General features: G+C 41.7%; 1 protein-coding gene across 1 annotated transcript in view; it reads right to left on the bottom strand.

The window, feature by feature from the left end:
* LOC136885238 (adenylyl cyclase 78C) overlaps positions 1-24,398 on the bottom strand; it is a 1,041,122-nt gene that overhangs the window by 136,463 nt on the left and 880,261 nt on the right. The window contains exons 8-9 of the mRNA XM_067157709.2: positions 11,278-11,427; positions 1,339-1,418 (exon numbers count right to left, since the gene is read on the bottom strand). Of these exons, the coding sequence (XP_067013810.2) occupies positions 1,339-1,418; positions 11,278-11,427 (230 nt within the window). The remainder of the gene's footprint in view (positions 1-1,338; positions 1,419-11,277; positions 11,428-24,398) is intronic.

Here is a 24,398-nt window from a genome sequence, read left to right as displayed (position 1 = left end):
AAGTGCGCATAGGAAACAAACTCTAAATAACAAAACCAAGCACAGAAAGGAATCAAAGCAATTGTCTGTATCAGTACAAGTCACGCCGGGACGTATCGCTGCACACCACAGAATCACGAATATTAGAACACAAGTAAATAGATAGTTTCTCTATAACAGCGATAAGCTGCCGGCGATTACGCGCTACAGAGCAACTCAGAAGGAACATGAAGGAAGTCAACAAAGTGATGGCTGTTCCCGCCATTGAGTTTCCTCCCTGCGAATGTTTTTATGCAATGTTAAGTAGTTATTTTAATAACTTACGGGCAAAAACATGTCCCATCCATTTTATTTCATAATTCATAAGTACATTATAATATTCCTTAATCACGAACAATTATGAGAGTCTAAGACGGGTGTGTTCACTACTTCTATTAAAATGTTTTCATTCCTTCCCTGAAGGGGGCGGCGGGCCTCCTAGACGATGATGCCCTCTCTCAGGCCGGGAAATTTGTTGCGGTTGAAGGAGTTGCTTGGAGAAGGTAGGGAGTTCCTATACTAGGAACTCTCCTGGCATTCGCCTTAGTGCAGGAGAATGGAAAACCACGGAAAACCATTCTCAGGACAGCCGACGGTTGGGGCCAGCCGTGAGGTTCAGCCCTGTCCTGTCTCCCGAATGTAGGGGCGTAGAACCACGGTAGAGCCGTGGCCACCCTCCTCTGCTCGGTTGGCCGGTCAGAGTGCAGAGCTGTTGGACCACGGACCAGCCGTGGCCATTTGAGGGCAGAGGCCCACTCTGTATCTACCGACGGTGTGTTCACTCCTTGTAGATCCATAAGAGCAATACTGTTTCCTTAACATGGATCATTGACCAACTTTGTCGCATCTCTTTCCGGTGGAGCTTCTTTCTTTCCATCGACCAGGCGTAGAGGTGATGACACAGAACCTTAGCTGTGCACTGAGTGAGTTTCGAATGCGGGCGAGTCCATGTGCTTCAGCGTGAGTGAGACGGGAAGAATGTTCACTTCACGGAGCATTGCTACGGAAGTGTTCACGTCGGCTCCTTGTAACTGTCACAGGACTGCGGGTTATAATCTCAAGTGAGCAGTAGTAACCGCCTCCACATCATGAGTGAGAGGAGAGGAATGTTCACTTCACTGGTAGAAGCGAGATGTTCCGTAACCGCAGCCTTAGTCCATACTTGTTCTAAGCCTACAGCCCTACACATCATGTAGCGAGAGCTAGAAAAATAATGGTGGCATGTATAAAGCGATACAAATACAGTGTAACAAGATAATGGGTGAATATTTTTAATAAAACTCTTCTTCATCATTATAATATTGTTTTGTATTTACTTACGGTTGCCAGTTTATCAAATCTTGCAAAGAGGTCGTTGAGAACACGAACCAATTCTTGAGCGCTGCACTGACTCGCCAGAGCTGCCAAAACAAAACAAAGACATATCTAGGTTAGTACTACATAATAATGAAAGAGCAAGCAAGCTTATAATATACGCGTCTGGCAAGCAGCGCGCGCTTCTCAGAATTACTGAAGAATTTTCCGCTTCCTTGGTTGCGATACATTCACACTCCCAGTCTGAAATTGACTGCTTCTCGTCTCAGTGACAGCTCAGTGGAAATAATTAATGCAGGGTGTGTCTTATTCGATCCAGACACGTTACAAGTACTTGTAGAGGCGCTGCATTTCAAGCAAAGTGTTCGCGGAATCGATCCCGGCTTACATGGGAAGTGTTCATGTTGGACCTAACCGACTCCAATATCTGCACATTGTTATGTGGGTATCTAGTGGTGGTGTAGTGGTGGGGTGCCCTGATTCGATACCCGGCTCTGTCATGAAATTTGAAAATTGTTACGTGGACTGGAACGAGATCCACTAGGCCAACCTTAGCCATCCTCGAAGTGGTTTTCCCACTTCTCCAGGCAAATGCCGGGATGGTATCTAGTTTAAGGCAACGGTTGCCTCCTTTCCTCTCCTTGCCCAATCCCTTCCCACCTTCCCACCCCCCATAAGGCCCTTGTTCAGCACAGGAGGTGAGGCCGCCTGGGCGAGATACTCGTCTTCCTCCTCAGTTGTACCCCTGACGAACTGTCTCACGCTCCAGGACACTGCCCTTGAGATGGTACAGGTGGGATCCTTCGCTGAGTCCGTGGGAGAAACCATCCCTGGACTGTAAATGAAATAAGAAAGAAAGAAAGAAAGAAAGAAAGAAAGAAAGAAAGAAAGAAAGAAAGAAAGAAAGAAAGAAAAAAGTCTGTAAAGGAGAAGGCATATAAGTCTCTGGTAAGACCCCAACAAGAGTATGATTTCAGTGTATGGGACCTTCACCAGGTTTACTTGATTCTAGAACTGGACAACAAAATCCAAAGAAAAACAGCACGATTTGTTCGGGGTGATTTTCGACAAAAGAGTAGTTATACGAAAACGTTGCAAAGTTTGGGCTGGGAGGACTTCGCAGAAAGGAGACGAGCTGTTCGACTAAGTGGTATGTTCCGAGCTGTCAGTGGAAAGATGGCGTGGAAAGACATTGTTACACGAATAAGTTAGTGAGGTGTTTTCAAAAGTAGGAAGTATCACAATATGAACTCCATGGCTAAATGACTAGCGTGCTGGCCTTTGGTCACAGGGGTCCCGGGTTCGATTGCCGGCAGCGTCGGAAATTTTAACCATCATTGGTTAATTCCGCTGGCACGGGGGCTGGGTGTATGTGTCGTCTTCATCAGCATTTCATTCTCATCACGACGCGCAGGTCGCCTACGGGAGTCAAATCAAAAGACCTCCACCTGGCGAGCCGAAGTCCTCGGACACCTCCCGGCACTAAAAGCCACATGACATTTCTTTTTTATTACAATATGAAGATAAACTTGGAATTCAACAGGAAAAATTGGAGCAAATTTTCTTTTATAAGAAAAGGAGTTAGGGATTGGAATAATTTACCAAGAGAGATTTTTGACATTTTGCTTCACGCCTCTTCGACACAGATAGGTCTTGTGGCAACGATGGGATAGGAAAGGGTTAGGAGTGCGAAGGAAGCGGCCGTGTCTTAATTGAAGTACAGTCCTGGTGTGCAAAGAAGAAACCACGGAAAGCCACCTTCAGGACTGCCGACAGTGGGGTTCAAACCCACTATCTCCCGGATGCAAGCTCACAGCCGCGCGCCCCTAACCGCATGTCAAACTCGTCCGGTACCAAGGGAGATTTTCAATAAAGTTCCGAATTACTTGCAATTATTTAAGGAAAAAACCAGGTAAACAACAGATAGGGAATCTGCTCTGTATGCAGATCAGTGCTAATTGAATTTGTTAGGGGGATTAAAAAAGGTATAATACATTTACATATAATATTCATTCTGCTGTAAAATAAGATTTACATATTTAAAAACAGAATCATTTGCTACAAGTTTGAATGGAAAATTGTGTATCGAATACACCGGTTGCAGTGGAACATACATTAGAATACCGCTCTATAGCAGCCGTAATTACACAGGCTGTCCACAACATGATAAGATGACGCATTCTGAAAGGGAATCCTTCGCCAGTTTCCGAGTGAATACCGGAGTCGTTACAATTCAGAGTTATGCTCCTGGATAGAGAGAGGATCTGACTCTGCAAGGAAACGGAGGGTAGTTTTCTATGGCCATGCAACAATATTGTCTCCCAACAGACTAACCAACCATCTGTTCACCTTCTGATAAAACAAGGAAGCCCGTACCACGTGAATGACGCAGACTTAGAAGGACACTACGGCTGGTAAATTTACAAAACAGAAGCTGTGAGAGAGACACTGAAGGAAAACGAAGGTTTTCAGGAACAACCAGCTAAGAAGAAAGGCACAAACCTGATGGCACAAACCCTCGCGAAGCCACGAGTTTGGAAGGGAAAAGAGGACAAGGAAGATGGTGGAGGTGTAACTACTTCTATTCTGCTTATTTGAGATTTTAACCCGCAATAAAGTTACAATTACGAGGAGCCGACGTGAACACTTCCGCAGCAACCAGTTAAGTGAACGTTCCTCCCCCTTCACTCATGCTGTGGAGGGGGTTACTACTGCTCACTTGAGACCCTAACCTACCGAGCTCGATAGCTGCAGTCGCTTAAGTGCGGCCAGTATCTAGTAATCGGGAGATAGTGGGTTCGAGCCCCACTGTCGGCAGCCCTGAAGATGGTTTTCCGTGGTTTCCCATTTTCACACCAGGCAAATGCCGGGGCCGCTTCCTTCCAATTCCTAGGCCTTTCCTATCCCATCGTCGCCGTAAGATATATCTGTGTCGGTGCGACGTAAAGCAAATAGCAAAGACCCTAACCTGCAGTACAGTGACAGTTACAAGCAGCCGACGTGAACACTTTCGTAGCAACCGGTGAAGTGAACATTACTTCCCTCTCACTCACGCTGAAGCACATGGACTCGTCCACATTCGAAACTCATTCAGTGCACAGCTAAAGTTCTGTGTCATCACCTCTACGCCTGGTCGATGGAAAGAAAGAAGCTACACCAGAAGGAGATGGGACAAAGTTGGTCAATGATCAAAGCCCAACAAGCGTGGCCCGCAACTAGGCCTATTCGGAAGAAGAAGGAACGATGGATCTATTCCTTGCTATGTCGCAAGAATTTTCACTTGTTCATGCAAGCTGTAAAAAGAACAGTTTATCTCGCAAACGTCTTGAACACTATGGGAATGGAGGAAATATTCTTGGATGTAGTAAATATGATTTAGTGGCACGGTTCCCAGAAAACAAATCAGTCTCCTTTAGATCACAGTGTAACAGTTCCTCCACGAGAAAGTGATAAATAGTAACATAATGTGAGTCAAGCTTGCAAACAGAAAACAAGATACAGGTTCAAGTTGGAGGTGACAGACACTGATAGCATCTGGACGTCAATCGTATCTTCTGCACAACAGTTCAGTCAACCAATCTCTATGTAGGGCAGGTGACAGATTCCTTATTATTTTTCTACATAATTTCAAAAAAGTTGGAAAATAATCGAACAACTCTTTTGGTAAATTATTTCCATCCCCAATTCCTCTTCATGTTGTTGTTTGTCCAACCCTTGTCCCGTTTCTCTACGGGGTCGATTATAAGGTGAGATGAATCTGTCGTGGCGGGTTTTTATGACCGGATGACCTTCCTTACGTCAACACATCAGGGGAGTTAATGAGATGAAATGAAGGACGTGATATATGACAGTAGAGAGAGGGTGAAACCCGGTGCCGGCACATAGCCTACTGCTGTCGAATAGCACCAAGGGATCTGCTCAAGCCTTAACGTCCCCATCCGACGGACGAATCACCATCAACAGCGTCATATGCCCTCACTCCATATGAGCACTGAGGAGAGGTTTGGAATCGTATAACCCCCCTCCCCCACCATACCCTGCTGGCCATCATTCTGATGGTGAAAATTTTTCGACCAACGAGACTCGAACCGGCTAACCTCGGTGTCAGACTGTCTAGACGTCAGCGCCTTAACGATTACGGCCACCAGGCGGGCTTCCTAATTCCTCTCCCTATAAACCAATATTTGCCCCAATTTGTCCTCCTGAATTTCAATTTCCTTTTCATGTTATGATCTTTCCTACTTCTACAAATACCGCTCAAGCTAATGTAATTCCACGTCATTTCTCCACTGACAGCTCCAAACATACTGCGTTGTCGAGCAGCCCGTCTCCTTTCTCCCTAGTCTTCCCAGCTCAAAGTTCAATCAATCAATCAATCAATCAATCAATCAATCAATCAATCAATCAATCAATCAATCAATCAATCAATCAATCAATCAATCAATCAATCAATCAATCAATCAATCAATCAATCAATCAATCAATCAATCAATGATCTGTCGCCCAGGTGGCAGATTCCCTATCAATTGCTTTTCTAGCTTTTTCATTAACATTTTCAAAGAACTTGGATTTTTATCGAACATTTCCCTTGGTAATTTATTCCAGTCCCTTACTCCTCGTCTTATAAATGAATATTTGCTCCAATTTATCCTCTTGAATTTCTACTTTATCTTCATAATTTTTTTTGCTAGGGGCTTTACGTCGCACCGACACAGATAGGTCTTATGGCGACGATAGGAAATGCCTAGGAGTTGGAAGGAAGCGGCCGTGGCCTTAATTAAGGTACAGCCTTTTACAGGTGTAAAAATGGGAAACCACGGAAAACCATCTTCAGGACTGCTGATAGTGGGATTCGAACCTACTATCTCCCGGATGCAAGCTCACAGCCGCGCGCCTCTACGCGCACGGCCAACTCGCCCGGTTCTTCATATTTTCAAATTTCCTACTTTTAATAGCTCCACTCAAACTTATTCATCTACTAATATCATTCCACCCTATCCCTCCACTGACAGCTCGGAACATACCACTTAGTCGAGGTGCTCGTCCCCTTACTTCGGAGTCTTCCCAGCCCAAACTTTGCAACATTGTTGTAACACTACTCTTTTGTCGCATATCCCTCAGAACAAATCGGGCTGCTTTCCTTTGCACCTTTCCCAATTCTCGAATCAAGTAATCCTGGTGCGGATCCCATACACTGCGACCATACTCTAATTCTGGTCTTACCGGTGACTTATATACTACCACCACTCTCAATACCCTATATGATGAAGAAACTAATTCTAATAATTGATGTATAAAATAAAATATGTACAAAAATAGGAGACAGATCACTAATTAAAAATTTAGAAAAAAAACGAGAAAGGAAAATCCTAAGGAAAATATTTGGCCTAGTATAGAAAGAACGAGTGTGAATGAGAAGGACGTGTCCTGAATTATACGAGCATTCTGAGAAAATATCAGACACTATCAGAAAAAGTCGACTGAAATTGCATGTCCATATTCAAAGAATGGAAAGTGAAAGACTTCCAAAAATATATTTAATTATACCTCATCACTAAAAGTCCAGAATATCTGGACAATAGAAATTCAAAGAAACCTTAAAGGAATCCGCATAACAGGTGAAATTATATGGGACAGGCCTAGCTTTAGAACGCTGGTGAACAAACATCATTTTGATTTAAAAAAACCAAGATGAGAACCACCACTGTACTGAAACATATCATATTGCCCCAGGGACTTTTATTTGCATAGTGCGCAACACTGTGGAGGCGTTAAATTTGAAGGACTTTGTTTGCGAGGTGGCAAGCAAACGGCTTTGTGCTGGGCCGCGCCCTGGAAGAGCGGCCGGAAGCAGGTTTGAATCGGCCTGTGGTTTGAAAGTTTGAACGAGGCTGTGGGAGTGTCGCGGCGTCACCTAGCGTGCGGCGAGTTTGAAAAGAGCCAATCGCGAGCTGTGAAAGCGAGTCATAAAGAATTGTGCGGGGTTGCTAACTTCGATCATCACAGTGCCGACCTATTAGAAATTAGGGTGAAATCTGATAAATAACCCCTCTCCACGGTTTCGATACGCCTGATGAGTAGTAAATGAATTTAGACTTCTTTATCCGTTCATTCATCGGCTAACTTCTATATATATATATGTGTGGCTAGGTTATAACGGTTGTGGGCTTTGTCCTGAGAAAGCGGTTGAAACCTCGCGCTATAGCCAACAGGGCCACCCCCTCTTTTCGGAACGACGCGGGTGGGTCCATAAAACCAACAGTGGCTTGGGGAAGCGGTCGGTCTTTCGTGAGGTGTCCGTGGTACAGAAGGTAGTCTCCACGCCAGTCGAGATCGCCATTTTCTTTGTCCGAAATCAAAGTGCTACAGTGACGTTATTTCTTCATGATTGATATATGAATATTATACACATAGAAGCGTGCCCAGACTACAGTAAAACGTATCACCCTGGTGTGAGTTACATTTAATAACTACGGGAGTCATAAGTCCGTATATGTGTATTTACCGCTACGCGTGTGACGCTTCGCTCTTACATCAAGTGCGGTAGGTACCACGTATGTGTGAACGCGGTAAATAAAAGGGACGATAGCTGTGCATACCGGGAAGATTGTCGTGAACTAATTAGCTGTATTACACGCCAACGTTTCGGGTCGGTTTCGCGATCGCGGAGAAAACGTGTTCGATCGTATCGTAATTGCTCTTGCATACGGACGGATCCGGGGCGCATTCCATGAGACTACGACTCTGATCAAGGAATTAATCTTTGTCCAATTATGTGTGCTAAGCAATATCTCCTTAAATAGTGTGCGCGTATGCAATTGAGCAAGTGTAGTGCTAACCTGTTTTCCATTCATTGTAGGAGTGTTATCTGCAAGGACAATCATGGAAGCTACATGTGTAATTCATATCTTTTGTAACGCCATCAAAGAGGATATGATGGCCGAGTAATCTCCTGACGCTGCAGTTGTGCAGATGGTGTGATTGCCGAAGACAACAAAGCTAAGTGGATATGTCAGATTTTTAAGCATGTGGGTAACATTTGAGGTCAATTCAGTTTCATCCAGTTTTTAGGGTAATATTAACGGTCAATGTCAATTTGCTAACGATGAGTAATTTTACTGTCAATAAATCAGTGGGAGATCCAGGGCAGCATGCTAGTGCCCTTATTTGTTGCAGTGATTCATGGTTAGTTTAGTTATGGGAAAAAGGGTTGTAAATAGGTAAAGTTAGGAGTGTGTGTGCATGCATTGTTTTTAATCCTTTCAGAGCATTCCTAGGTGTGTGTGTTAAGTGTTAGGAAGGTGGATAGTTTCATCATTAACGAGGCCAGGCCGCCTTCTCTTTGTGGAATAATTATCAGTAAAGACCAGTGTAGGCCTCTTATATTTGATCTGTGCGCGATTTCAGATATATGTTCGCTGCCACAGGAACGCCACGACGTCTTCGTTGGGTAGTTAGGTTCTTCTAATGAGCAGAGACGACAGTAGATCGGGGTGGAGATTATTGCGAGGGTTGAGAGGCTGAGATCGCCTGATATATGACGCGGAAGTCAGATATGGGTTTGAATGCCTGTAAACATGGCAAGGAAGGGATGTTAGCAGGGCTAGCTGCTTTAAACAAGGATGGGCTTGGATATGCCCGCAGAGTAAAGAGACAGAGTCGAGTATCGAACTCCCGAGCCGCTGAGACGGAAGGCCATGTGTGACGTCTTCCTTGAGAGCGATGTTTGCGGCATATGTATTGAAAGGTGAAGAAGAGATGTTTCTGTTGTCATAGAAGATTTTATAAACGGGAGAAACAATTAGTTTACATAATAAGGCAGCAGTATTTAAGAAAGAAACCTTCTTTTGTTGTGTGAGCAAGTCTGGCTGGGATAGCCGTGAAGGAAGCAATTACCTGCACCCCGTTTGCCTGGAGTCCTTTGCGAGGCAGTATGAATCACTTTCCAGCGGGGTTCCGCTCCCATGAAAAGTGAAACTTTCCGCTAGTCGAAGGGGAATGTCCCGATCGCCCTGGCGGACAGGGGCGTGCCACTAATGACCTGGTGATGAGGAAGTGCTCTGACTGCATGTACATATTTTCTTTATATTGTAATTATGCTGTTATTTTACAGGAGTTGTGTTTGTATACTTATATACCTTGTATCGAAGTGCCTTGTCGTATCTGTTGTCAGTGTGTTGTGTCTTGACGAAATAATCTTTGTCTCTTAAATTTAGCCCGGAGCTAATTTTCTCTGGTGGTATGCAGCTTCAGGCTGGTTGTTTGCGACAGATCGGATCTGTCAGTAGAATCTGTGTAGTATATAAGTTAGGATCCCTGGATTTTCCCTTATCAGGATTAATGATTTTGTATATGTAAATAGTTGGATTATGGAATGAAACTGACGTGATTTTCTCTTGTCAAAGCATAGCTTGTGGACGGTCGTAATCGAAATTCCCCTCGGGGAAATCGGCATATTCACTTGGCGGCGTTGTCGAGAATTAAAGATGTAATTCAGGCCAAGATTTAAGATTTTGTTCTTTTATAAATTATTTGTTCGGTATTTGGACCGATATTTTTTTTTAGTAATGTAACATGTAGTTGTTCTTAATGTGCACGGCACATTATACTTTTATTATGACAGTTTGCGTCATGTTTTATTGTATTTTGTGGAATTTCGATAGAATGAATATTAATCATGTGCTCTAGTGAATAAATCCATTTTACCCCCTTTATCTGTCTCTTATTCACAACAAATGCAACTGTTTCCCATTCATATACACCTTTGGTGATTATTTTTATAGAAGTTAGATTTAATTCTCGCCCACAGACCGAACGTAACCACGAAGCTCTAACCGACTGAGTCTGGCATTGTGATATCGATGGATGGGAACGGTTCAGTACAGACGGGAGAACGGAAGAAAATAAACACAGCGAGAAGATGAAGAGATTCTGGGAAGATAAGAAATCAAATTCGTAAAAGCACGCAAGCGGTGATCACTTTTGTGGATTTCAAAAAGGCATATGACTCGATAGACCGATACTTTTCCGTGTACTGGAAGAATTCAAAGTATAGAGGAAATCAAGAGATTTAATCATGCAAACACTAACGGGCACGTTTTCATAAATACTGAGGGTGCTTATGTTATAACAGGTGTTCCACAAGGATATGGGTTGTCCCCTCTATTGTTTATTCTTGTTTTAGAAAAGTGATTAGGACTTGGGAAAAAGAAGTTAAATGAATAACCCTTGGCAGGCTACGTAAAAACGAAATTCATTTACGTTGTTTGTCCTTCGCTGATGACTTAGCAGTCTTATCCAATGACAAACAGGAAGCGATTGCATACACTGGAAGATTCCTTGAAACTGCATCCAGAACAGGACTCCTAATCTCATACCAGAAAACCGACTACATGAAGTATCTCTTCGGTACCTAGATGGACAACCAACGTAAAACCCAATTAGAGAAAATATCTGAAGTATCTAAATTCGAATACCTGGGAGAAGTTATCCAACCTCTTTAAGGAAAATTTTTGGACCAGTTTGTACAGGGGAAATGTGGATGATAAGGAAATCTCATGGCTTATACCAACAATCAGAGAAAGTCTCAGACACATTTAGGAAAAGGCGTTTCAAAAATTACGAACACATTCTCAGAATGCGTAATCGGAGTTTGACCAAATGAATTCTGAACACTGCCCTGTAAATGAAAATAAAAAACAAGTGGCTGCTTGAAATTGGAAAAGTCTTCTGTAAATAGGCCTCACAGATGGCATTGTATTAGACAGATCTAAGTTCAGAAAATTAGTCTACAATCACCACTTTACAGACCATCCAAGCACTACAAGAAAAGCCATAGCGAGAAGATGAATGGATTATGGGAGATGAAAAAGTAAACATCAGCTAAATAAGTTCAATCGCACTCCTTACTCGCGCATAACGAATAATAAGTTTATCTTACTGTACCTGTGAATCCTTTGATGTCTGCGAACAGTATGCTAACGTCTTCGTAGCGGTGAATGTAGATCTTGTGAAACTGGTTGGGTACAAAGGAGCCCTTCTCCTCCTCCTTGGCGATATCTCGGATCATTTCTCTGGCCACGAAGTCCGGGAGCACTGGAATACAAGAAGCTCTCTTAACAACCAGATAACGGGCTAAATCAAGAGTACATGTTATCATCTCTGTTTTATGATTATTTTGTGCTCTTTGATTTTACATCGCAGCGACTCAGACAGGTCTTATGACGACGACGTAAGGTGAAGCAATATCTGATCCTGTAATGATTAAGAGGGGGGTTCCGCAACGCAGCACTATTGGACCTTTATTATTCATTATATACTATAAATTATATGAGCAAAGAAATGGAATCAGAGAGAAGGCTTTTGGTAGATAATGTTACCTTTAGTGTACAGAGTAATAAATAAGTTACAGGATTTTGAGTGAATGCCAAAAGACCTCGACGTAGTTGTGGTATGATGGAAAAGTGGGATGAAAAATCAAGTTGTTTCACTAAGAGGAAAAGTCCTCTCAGTTTTAATTGCTGTGTTGTTGGAGTGAAAGTACTCCATGGGGATCACAGTAGGTACCTAGGCGTTAATATAAGGTTTACAGATATGTTCATATGGTTAGGAGGGTATTCAGGGATTGTAGTAAGGATGTAAAGGAGAGAACATACAAGTCTCTGGTAAGACCCCACCTAGAGTATGGCACCCTAACCAGGATTACTTAATTCGAGAACTGAAAAAAAATCCGAAGAAAAGCAGCTCGATTTGTTCTGGGTGATTTCCGACAAAAGAGTAGCGTTACAAAAATGTTGCAAAGTTTGGGCTGGGAAGACTTGGGAGAACGGAGACGAGCTGCTCGACTAAATGGTATATTCCGAGCTGTCAGTGGAGAGATGACAGAGAATTACATTAGTAGACAAATAAGTTTGTGTAGTGTTTTTAATAGTAGGAAAGATCACTGTATGAAGATAAAGTTGGAATTTACCTGGAAAAATTGGGACAAATATTAGTTTATAGGAAGGGGAGTGATTGGAATAATTTACAAAGGGGGATGTCCAATAAATTTCCAAATTATTTGCAATTATTTAAGAACAGACTTGGTAAAAACAAACAGGGAATCTGACACCTAGGCAACTGTACTAAATGCAGATCGGTGGTGATTGATATTTTGAGTCTGTCAATCTTTCTGCTCTTTTATGAGATATCAATATCAATATCAATGTATTTAATTATCTGACGGGGATTCCGAAATACCACAATGAATGTACATGTCAGAGCGTTGTCTGCTGATATATATAATCGCTGTCCCTTGTCAATAAACAATGTGTTATGTGTGGCGTTCCTCCAACAATACTCTTTGTCTACTCTGCATGACTAGTAACGTCTCTCTCTTCTTACTGGCTGCGATAGCAGTCGATCATGTACTCTGAATAGTGTTTTGTTTCAATTTCAAGAAATACATCCTCACATTTCCAGTGTTTTATCTCCGCTATGAATAATGCATCTCGTCTACAAACCACGAGACTGGTTTCAAAGGACTTCCGAGAAACATCTCTTATGGAACGAGTATTAATATGGATGTGGATATCGCTGTACAATAGAACATATGCAAAAGAAGTTCGAATTAGTTGGCTTTATTATTTCATGCATAATATAAAACTGGTTTGTTTAGAAGCTATATCCCTCTGTGTTGCCTCGTTAGAGTTAATATCACGATTAAATATGACGTAATGATGTAATCCTCAACTTAATAGAAACTGTAACTTCATGAAAAGTTACATAAATAAACGCAAAAAGCAAGACCCCAAAACATAAGAATGCAAAAACTGCAATAATAATTACTCGTAATGTAATGCAGGTTTTATGAGAGGCACTCTGTATTTAAAACTAAGGCTACAAGATTCAGAGGAGTTGTCCCATGGCCTCGAATGACTCCGTTGGGAAATTTTACTTATTTTGATTGTTATTGACATAAGTGTGTCTTTGAGCTGTGGTTCGTCCGAATATTTGTATAACGAAATAGTGTGACGCGATGTTACTTAGCAACTGTGCAGGCTGTGATGTAAAGTATGGACGGATGATGGTACCTAGCAACCGTGCAGGCTGTGATGTAAGGTATGGACGGATGGTCAGACAATGTTTCCTAGTAACCGTGCAGGCAGTAATCAAAGTATGGACGGGTGCTCAGACAATGTTACCTAGCAACCGTGCAGGCACTGATGTAATGTGTGAACGGATGATCGGACAGTGTTACCTAGCAACCGTGTAAGCAGTGATGTAAGGTATGGACAGATGATCAGACAATGTTACCTAGCAACTGTTCAGGCTGTGGTGTAAGGTATGGACGGATGATCAGACAATTCGGGTTGGGCACTATGTCCCTGTTACGGCACATTGTGTCGGTGCATAGTTATGTTCCGCTGTTCCGGAACACGGAGCGTCGGTTGTTCCGAAACATTCTCAAGCGAGACCAAGACAGTGAGTCGCTGTCCCGTCAGAAGTGCCACTATGTACTGCCCTTCACCTACTAGCTGACTGTCGATACCGGCAGTGTGCCACCATGTGCTGGAGTGTTCCGTGTTCCACCGTTCTGTGAGTTCCGTTGCACCGGCAACTGGCCTTCGGTACATGCGAATAACTTAATGCGTTCTTTTTTGTAAGAGTGTTTTAATTGAAGCCTAGTAATATATACCGTACGAAAGATGGTAAACTTTGAATAATGTCGCACCGGAGACCTATTTACGACTTTTTTACTAGAATAAAACCGGACAGAGTGACATGAAATTTATGTTCTTCTATTTTGTCTGCAAAGGGATCTTCAACCGGCACCATGACGAGACATTTGAAACTTAAACATCCTACAATTTTTATTTTCTTTATCTGCTAGTATAGGCCTAGTTTTATTTTTAATCTCCCGTTTCGCTTGTATATAGTGTTTAATTTTAATCTTCGTGTTTTGCTTGTACAGTATAGGTTATTTTTTTATTTTCGTGTTCCTCTTGTGTAATGCGCACGTGAATAGAGTACTGACGATTGTTTCTTCAACTGTGCGAGTATATTTTTAATTGGTGAAAATAACATTGTGGCATTTGTAAACACATCTACTGCCAGTGTAACTGTGACCGTTGTATTTCAGGATGAATGAAAACATTCTTATCCTAAAAACAACATTTAGACATGATTTTCTGAGTGGCTATTTCATAGTTCCGACTGCTTTTTTTTCACGTACCGTGAAGTTTTATCCTGGCCCTAATTACTCACAATACGGGCCGATACATTCAACTGGTGAAAATATCCTTGGTTTAGTTACTTTCAAACACCTGTACTGCCATTGTAACCGTGTTATGTGTATTTCATATTGACCGAAAAAAAACACCTAAAAGTAGCCTTTAAACGTTATTATTGGGCGCGAATATCAGTGTTCCGACTGTTCCTTCACGTTCCGTGCAGCTTTACGCTGGCCATATCTACACACAGCACGTCCGGTACAGCAGCACATTTCTGCTGAAGCAGAGCATGCCATGTTGCCTCACGAAGTTCTCTCTACTGCTCAGTTACAGTCCCGTGTCCCGTGTGCCGCCACACTGTACCGAAACACTCCACCTCAAGCTCCTAATGTTCCGGAATAACTGACTGTTCCGGTTTGCAAAACCCTACAGACAATGTTACCTAGCAATCGTGCAGGCTGTAATGTGAGGTATGGATGGATGGCCAGACAGTATTACCTAGCAACCGTGCAGGCTGTGATGTAAGGTATGGATGTATGGTCAGACAATGTTACCTAGCAACTGTGCAGGCAGTGATGTAAGGTATGGATGTATGGTCAGACAGTATTACCTAGCAACTGTGCAGGCAGTGATGTAAGGTATGGATGTATGGTCAGACAGTATTACCTAGCAACCGTGCAGGCTGTGATGTAAGGTATGGATGTATGGTCAGATAGTATTACCTAGCAACCGTGCAGGCTGTGATGTAAGGTATGGATGGATGGTCGGATAGTATCACCTAGCAACCTTGCAGGCTGTAATGTAAGGTATGGATGTATGGTCAGACAATGTTACCTAGCAACTGTGCAGGCAGTGATGTAAGGTATGGATGTATGGTCAGACAGTATTACCTAGCAACCGTGCAGGCTGTGATGTAAGGTATGGATGAATGGTCAGACAATGTTACCTAGCAACCGTGCAAGCTGTGATGTAAGGTGTGGATGTATGGTCAGACAATGTTACCTAGCAACCGTGCAGGCAGTGATGTAAGGTATGGATGTATGGTCAGACAGTATTACCTAGCAACCGTGCAGGCTGTGAAGTAAGATACGGATATATGGTCAGACAATGTTACCTAGCAACCGTGCAGGCTGTGATGTAAGGTATGGATGTATGGTCAGACAATGTTACCTAGCAACCGTGCAGGCTGTGATGTAAGGTATGGATGGATGGATGGATGGTCAGACAATGTTACCTAGCAACCGTGCAGCCTGTGATGTAAGGGATGGATGGATGGATGGATGGATGGATGGATGGATGGATGGATGGATGGATGGATGGATGGATGGATGGATGGATGGATGGATGGATGGATGGTCAGACAATGTTACCTAGCAACCGTGCTGGCTGTGATGTAAGGCATGGATGGATGGTCAGACTATGTTACCTAGCAACCGTGCAGGCTGTGATGTAAGGTATGGATGGATGGTCAGACAATGTTACCTAGCAACCGTGCAGGCTGTGATGTAAGGCATGGATGGATGGTCAGACAATGTTACCTAGCAATCGTGCAGGCTGTGATGTAAGGCATGGATGGATGGTCAGAGTATGTTACCTAGCAACCGTGCAGGCTGTGATGTAAGGTATGGATGGATGGCCAGGCAGTGTTACCTAGCAACCATGCAGGCTGTGATGTAAGGTATGGATGTATGGTCAGACAATGTTACCTAGCAACCATGCAGGCTGTGATGTAAGGTATGGATGTATGGTCAGACAATGTTACCTAGCAACCATGCAGGCTGTGATGTAAGGTATGGATGGATGGCCAGGCAGTGTTACCTAGCAACCATACAGGCTGTGATGTAAGGTCAGACAATGTTACCTAGCAACCGTGCAGGCTGTGATGTAAGGTATGGATGGATGGCCAGACAATGTTACCTAGCAACCATGCAGGCTGTGATGTATGGTATGGATGGATGGTCAGACAATGTTACCTAGCAACCATGCAGGCTGTGATGTAAGGTATGGATGGATGGCCAGGCAGTGTTACCTAGGAACCGTGCAGGCTGTGATGTAAGGTATGGATGTATGGTCAGACAATGTTACCTAGCAATCGTACAGCCTGTGATGTAAGGTATGGACGGATGATCAGACAATGTTACCTAGCAACCAAGCAGGCTGTGATGTAAGGTATGGATGGATGGCCAGGCAGTGTTACCTAGCAACCGTGCAGGCTGTGATGTAAGGTATGGATGTATGGTCAGACAATGCTACCTAGCAATCGTGCAGCCTGTGATGTAAGGTATGGATGTATGGTCAGACAATGCTACCTAGCAATCGTGCAGCCTGTGATGTAAGGTATGGATGTATGGTCAGACAATGCTACCTAGCAACCGTGCAGGCTGTGATGTAAGGTATGGATGGATGGCCAGGCAGTGTTACCTAGCAACCATGCAGGCTGTGATGTAAGGTATGGATGTATGGTCAGACAATGTTACCTAGCAACCATGCAGGCTGTGATGTAAGGTATGGATGTATGGTCAGACAATGTTACCTAGCAACCATGCAGGCTGTGATGTAAGGTATGGATGGATGGCCAGGCAGTGTTACCTAGCAACCATACAGGCTGTGATGTAAGGTCAGACAATGTTACCTAGCAACCGTGCAGGCTGTGATGTAAGGTATGGATGGATGGCCAGACAATGTTACCTAGCAACCGTGCAGGCTGTGATGTATGGTATGGATGGATGGTCAGACAATGTTACCTAGCAACCATGCAGGCTGTGATGTAAGGTATGGATGGATGGCCAGGCAGTGTTACCTAGGAACCGTGCAGGCTGTGATGTAAGGTATGGATGTATGGTCAGACAATGTTACCTAGCAATCGTACAGCCTGTGATGTAAGGTATGGACGGATGATCAGACAATGTTACCTAGCAACCATGCAGGCTGTGATGTAAGGTATGGATGGATGGCCAGGCAGTGTTACCTAGCAACCGTGCAGGCTGTGATGTAAGGTATGGATGTATGGTCAGACAATGCTACCTAGCAATCGTGCAGCCTGTGATGTAAGGTATGGATGTATGGTCAGACAATGCTACCTAGCAATCGTGCAGCCTGTGATGTAAGGTATGGATGTATGGTCAGACAATGCTACCTAGCAACCGTGCAGGCTGTGATGTAAGGCATGGATGGATGGCCAGATAATATTACCTAGCAACCATGCAGGCTGTGATGTAAAGTATGGATGGATGGCCAGGCATTGTTACCTAGCAACCGTGCAGGCTGTGATGTAAGGTCTGGATGGATGGCCAGGCATTGTTACCTAGCAACCATGCAGGCTGTGATGTAAGGTCTGGATGGATGGCCAGACAGTGTTACGTAGTAACCGTGCAGGCTGTGATGTAAGGTACACGCGTTAATGGAAGGCCATGAGCGAGATACATATTTATAATCATTTGATTTTCGTTTAATTTTTAATGTAATAATTCTAATAACAGCATTTTCATACCTGGAGATGTGGGACGTGCACCTTGAAGCTTACGACAATTTATGCTGGAATTTGTTAAAAATTGTGCTGGAATGGGGAGATATTAAATTGTACGTTCCAATGTTTAACATTGTTTGGCAAAGAAACAAATAATCACGGGAGTTACTTTTGGTGAATTCGCTGTTATTAAGGAAACTGTTGATGTTCTTGAGAAAGGATGAGAATAAATGAGGAATGAAAAGAGAAAAAAAAAAGGAATGTCTTACTAAATCATGTCAGTAAGTTATAACTTGAATTTTAAGTGATACGTAGGCTATTTTTGTAGTATCAGATGACATATCGGCGCTTAAGAAAAAATACAACGTATCTGACAATGCTCTTCCTATCCATTATTTTTATTTAGACTGGTCACGCCTCCCAGCCAAAAAAATTATTCGCCTTTAGCTACCCGACAATTTTTAAGTTGTGACAGATTGAACAACCTAAGAGTTATTTTAAAAATCGCCTGAAACTAGAAATGATAAATAAGCAATTTGTAGCATCCGTATTGTTTTCTCAGCTAATTTCTTCCTTTAATTACCTATTATAACCTTTTAATGGCCTCTAGGTCGAGTATGAAGGAACCATTGAAAGTTATAATAAAAATAGATCAACAGAAACTGTGCAGAAGTACAAATCCAGCAGGAATACGTCCAATCTATACGTCCAACTACGTACGTAAGCCGAGATAACTCGCTCATTTAAGAGGAATTTAATGGAATAAAATCAGGAGAAATTCATAAGCTCAGAACCCCGTGGTATTTGGATGATTGAGTCAAGAAAACATGAAGTATGATACGAATAGGGACCTGCAAATAAAAGATCACATCAACAGCTGTGAAGAAGTTAAATCTCATATGTAACATTCGGGTCCAGGAACGTCACGCGGCGGAGGCCATGGAACGGTTTGGCGAGTGCGGAGTAATGGATTGTATGCATTAAGATGATGAATGAATGGCAGGGTGTGTTCCTTTGCGTATTTCCTTGAATGAAGAGAGCGACTGTGTTAGACAAAATGTTCCTCAAATATCAAAAACAGGTGGAAGGGAGATTATAGCATAGCAATTTTAGTAGGAATCATGAAATGCGAACTGAAGTATTATTGTAATATTATAAAAATAAGATTTTGTTTTTTATGACAATGACTGAAAAAAACATCGAAGAAGGTTGATTAAAGAACAGCTCTGGCTAGAGATGGGCACTATCGACTGAAAACCACTGTCGACTACTCGGGCGATAGTCCCTTCGAACTATCGACTGAATAGTCGAATGTTTTCAGTCGAACAAAAGTATTCATTACTTCCTGTTGAGAAGACTGAACAGTCGAATGATTTCAGTCGAATGAAAGTATTCATATCACGCAAGTAGTCATTCCATGAAAAACATTCGAATGTTTCCAGTCGAAACTCTCCGTATCAAAAGTGGAGAGTCGTACTTTTACGAATTCGACTCAATTTAACGCAAATTACGAATAATTAGAAATCAATTGTATAGACACCCATTAGAAAAAAATTAATGTTATATTGAGTGACTTACAAATTTATTCAAAGAGACCCACGTTCGCAGCCGAGAAGTCCACTTCGCTCCACGTTAGGAATAAGAAGCTGCACCACCTGGATATCCCAGTTCCGTATTCCATTCTCGGATAGCGGATGCCAGAATCCGATTTACGCACTCGTCCGTACACGGGGCTAACAAATAGAGAGATGCCCTTAATACGAACCAACATCATACGAATGGCCTTTCTTGGTGCTAAATGGACAGTGAAACGTAGAAAGACGACAATGAGGCTCTATTCGCGAACAATGCTAACAATAATAATATGAAAACCTTTTTGCTGTAGTACACAATCAAGATATATATGAGAATAGCCAAACACACTATCGTACTACTGTATTTTCTAGATTATTATTATAGTTATAAATGAATAACGTAATTAATATAAACAAATATGCAACGAAATAAAGAGCACATAAACGACAAGAGAAAATCGCCATATTAAGTAGGTACCTATAAAGTTAACATATTATATATTACATATCCGAAGTGACCATAAACCGATAGTTCCATTCGCTGTGACGGGAGTGCGACTGAATTCAGTCGACTTGTTTAGTTTTAACTGGAGAGCAAAACGTGGGAGATGCATGACGGGAATACGACTGAATTCAGTCGACTAGTTTTTAAAGTAGTCGACTGTTACGATAGTTTAAACTATCGACTAGTTCGATAGTTATCAGTCGATAGTGCCCATCTCTAGCTCTGGCACACGTTGAGAAGGAATTGATCAGATTATAAAGAATTCAAAGATATTGTAAGGTTTTAAGAGCTCGATAACATATTGAACAACGTTAATATACGAAAGGCGAGTGTCGTACACAAAATTGAGATAATTCAAAATCTGTTTGCACTGTACTAATATCATTTGTACAAGTTTCAGGGTGGAAGGACGACGAACCTGGTTATCATTATGATGAATCCAATCAAGGCGGAAATGTGGGCCTAAGTCAAGACTAGTGTCTTGATGGGTCCGAGTTCAGATGGAATTACCGCAATGATATGGAAATGAATGTCCCTGGCTACCGCAACCAAAAGGATGGGATGAACACCAGAGTCGTCAAATGATAAGTGCCCAGGCATTGTCTTCCTTTATTCTATCTGTAGAGAGCTCATAGTAGTATTAGATTTGTTACCATGTGATTCAGGTGACTTACAGAGTATACAGCGTAAATAATCTAACGTGATTGTCATTGTGTATCGGTCAGAGTGATAACCCGATCATTGGTAAGAGTAACAATTCGGTTTGTCGTAAATGTCAGGTGATGAAGGCATACAAGTGTGGTAATATTTTTATGGAATTTCCTGATAGTGTCTGAATATTTGTAAGAGTCTGTTCATAAATAAAGTAATATTGAGTGCTGCGTATGTAATTCCAGTGAGTGATTATACGTAACTAATGTCAGTGTCGAGATCTTCTATAGCATGATTTGTGTCGCGTAATAATTTAGTGAAGTGCGAGTATGCTGTCAATTATGAGATGATTTTATACGCGAATAGGTGAGGTTCTTCGGATACATGCGCTTGTGTATTTAGAATGATGATGTAGGCATGGTGCACATTTTGAGGTAAGATATGGTAAATGATAGGATCGTCGAGAATATTATGGTGATGTAATGTGATTATTATGATAACGTGGTTTGTTTAGATTGATACTACGGCAATGTAGTGAGTCTTTGAGAATGTCAATGAACCTAGATTGATAATGGTTTAAATGAGATGTTCATCATGCAATGTTTTAAAGATTTTCGGATAGGCAAGCGATATGATGTGATGATAGTGTTTCAAAGGGTATCCCGGAGATGTTAAATGCCGAGCGTGTGGAAATCATCGACATATGAATTTATGGTACGGCAAGGAGGTAAGACGAGTGTATTAACGGATGAATTTGAGAGGATCTTCGATAAATGACGTCAATAAACAGTAGGATGTGTTGTTTAAGAGGTTAATGTCACCTGTTGCAGTACGTTTAGCATTCAGAGTAGTTGCTTGTAGTAGTTGATTTTGGGCAGTAGTGTTACTTACAGGAAATCTTTGGAGGAAAGCAGACGCAGTGAGGACATCCCAATATTACCGTTTACGTTGAGTATGTCAGTAGTTATATGTTGTTTATTTTAGATACGGCGAAGCTGAGAGTTCCAGATGAGTGCTGTCATCACCATGATTGATTTATTTATTGAATTTATTTGGTTACTTTGGCTGATTAACAGATGATTACATTACCATGCAACGGTAGGAAGACTGGTTCGTTGGGGTATTCAAGTTGTATGTTAGATAGATAGACAGTTAGACGATCAAAACAGATAGAATATGGGAAAGCAGACTGTGGGCTGATATGTGACTCATATGAATGAACAAAGTGAATGATTACAAATTAATTATCTTATGATTGGCGGATTTTCAGAGAACTGCTAATAATTCATTATTTCGTGGACAAGAATTTCAGAAATGATGTGATGAATTTATTTATGAATTTTATGAATTTAACGTCAGATAAATGTTCATAATATGTTAATGGAAACCAACAAAGATTAATCAATGTGAATTTTTAAAATTCTCCATCATGTTGTCTAGTCAAATGGTTATTATTATTATTATTATTATTATTATTATTATTATTATTATTATTATTATTATTATTATTATTATTATTATTATTATTATTGTTTTCTTTTATGAATAGTTAATTAAAATGGAATATCCTTCCAAAATTATATTGCGATCTTCTCATTTTATAAATTATGATTTAAGAGCCTTATGTAGTTAGGTAGGACGTAGAATTTACTCTGTGTACATGAGCCTGACGTTGGAAAAGGGATGTAACCAGTACTCGCCGAATGACCATGCCCGTGAGTGGAATTTCTTGCAAACCGTTGACACTAGCCGAGGTTTAATTGAAAAAAAAAAAAAAAAAAAAAAAAGCATATCACTTCGAACTACCCACATCCACGAACGGTTATACAAACGTAGCGGAATTAGTCAGAAAATATCGTTCGTTGCGGCTAACCGATTCACCCTCATTGGTCATTCTGGCAGTCTGGCTCAGTAAATGTGTGTGTGTAGTTCTATCACAGTCTAATATAACAGTCGCGAAGCTCTGATGATATTGTTCATCCGAGGCTACTACAGCGCTCCAAGCGGCGAGGTAGAGGCTACTTGCTCGCGGACAACAGGGAACGAATTACCACTACAGTCTAAAATGGTCATAACTTCTGAACCATTCATTCAAATAATGTCCTGACAAGGTTACTGTAATCCTTATCAAATAGTGGAGGAGGTCAAACAATTTATTTCGATGAGGAATTCGAGGATAATATCGAAATATTTATTTAATCTTAAGGAGTTATTTTTCTTTACCGCGGACTATAACATAAAATCGCTTCTAGAGAGCAACCGGTTCGAAATAGGAATATACCATCCCGGACTTTTCTGTAGAGGTTTCTATGCTCTACAATTCACACGCTTACACCTGGGGTCTATCGCTGACGGTTCACGCAGCGTAAGCCAAGAAAGCAAGTGACCGACCGACCGACATTGAACCTGCCAAGTTGGGCGAAGAAGGCCGTAACTTGGTTGAAAGCGGCGGCTGTGCATTGGAATTTAACGTCACACGATGATAGGAGTGGATGGACGTTATGTCCGTCTTCATGGCTAAATGGTTAGCGTGCTGGCCTTGGTCAGAGGAGTCCCGGATTCAATTCCCGGCAGGGTCGGGAATTTTAACCTTAACTGGTTAATTTCGCTGGCACTGGGACTGGGTGTATGTGTCGTCTTCATCCTCATCATGACGCGCAGGTCGCCTACGGGAGTCAAATCAAAAGACCTGCACCTGGCAAGCCGAACTTGTCCTCGGACACTCCCGGCACTAAAAGCCATACGCCATTTCATTTCAGTGGACTTATAAGCTGAAACAAGACTGCTCGTTGGGAAATGGTAAAAAACCTCTTTATAAATAAATCTGTGAAATAATTATATCATTTTTTGAATCATACTTTTTATTTCCTTTATTTTATATGGTGATGTTATGAGAATTGACAACACTGAGATGGCTTTGTACAGTTTTTTCTAAAAAGATTATTATTATTATTCTAATGTTAGCTTTTGTTTCTTTAAATTATAAATTGCAATTTGTGTTTTATAATAGTATCAACACTGTTATACATTTATACAAGTGTGCTTATAGTTTTCAGCTCACTACATTTCTTTAACCTGTCCTGTTGGTTTTTTTATTAATTGATTTGAAGTTTGTAATTTTCTAATTTTGGTAAGGTAAAAAAAAGTATAGGAAAGGGCTAGGAGTAGAAAGAAAGCGACCGTGGCCTTTATTAAGGTACACCCCCAGCATGTACCTGGTGTGTAAAGGGGAAACCACGGAAAACTATCTTCAGTACTGCCGACAGTGGTGCGCGAACCCACTACCTCCCGAATGCAAGCTGACAACTACGTGACCTAAACCGAGCAAGCAATTGCGCGGTTTCCTCCAAAGTAAGCAGCTGATGAAATAAATCCATAGCAGTTCTCAAAGATTGTATACCCTACTGTTGTTTGTAACTTTTCTGTATTCATTTATTCCACTGTCGCGTGGCATTTAACAGTTAGTAAACAGCTATTAATAAAGCGATAACTAGCGGCGTGTTTAGTTATTCAAATTAGTTTTTAATTATGGCTATTTCCTCTAAGGAGCGCGTGTTTTTCTTGTTGAACACATCTTTTAATATGGCAATAAATAAACAGAGTTAATGCCAGGAGGCAGGCATATACTGAAAACTATGGTGTCAGTTTTCACTTTGGAA

The sequence above is a fragment of the Anabrus simplex genome, chromosome 14 (genome assembly GCF_040414725.1).
Source record: "Anabrus simplex isolate iqAnaSimp1 chromosome 14, ASM4041472v1, whole genome shotgun sequence".
In the NCBI taxonomy this organism is placed as follows: Eukaryota; Metazoa; Arthropoda; class Insecta; order Orthoptera; family Tettigoniidae; genus Anabrus; species Anabrus simplex.
This window is presented reverse-complemented; position numbering and strand designations above follow the sequence as displayed.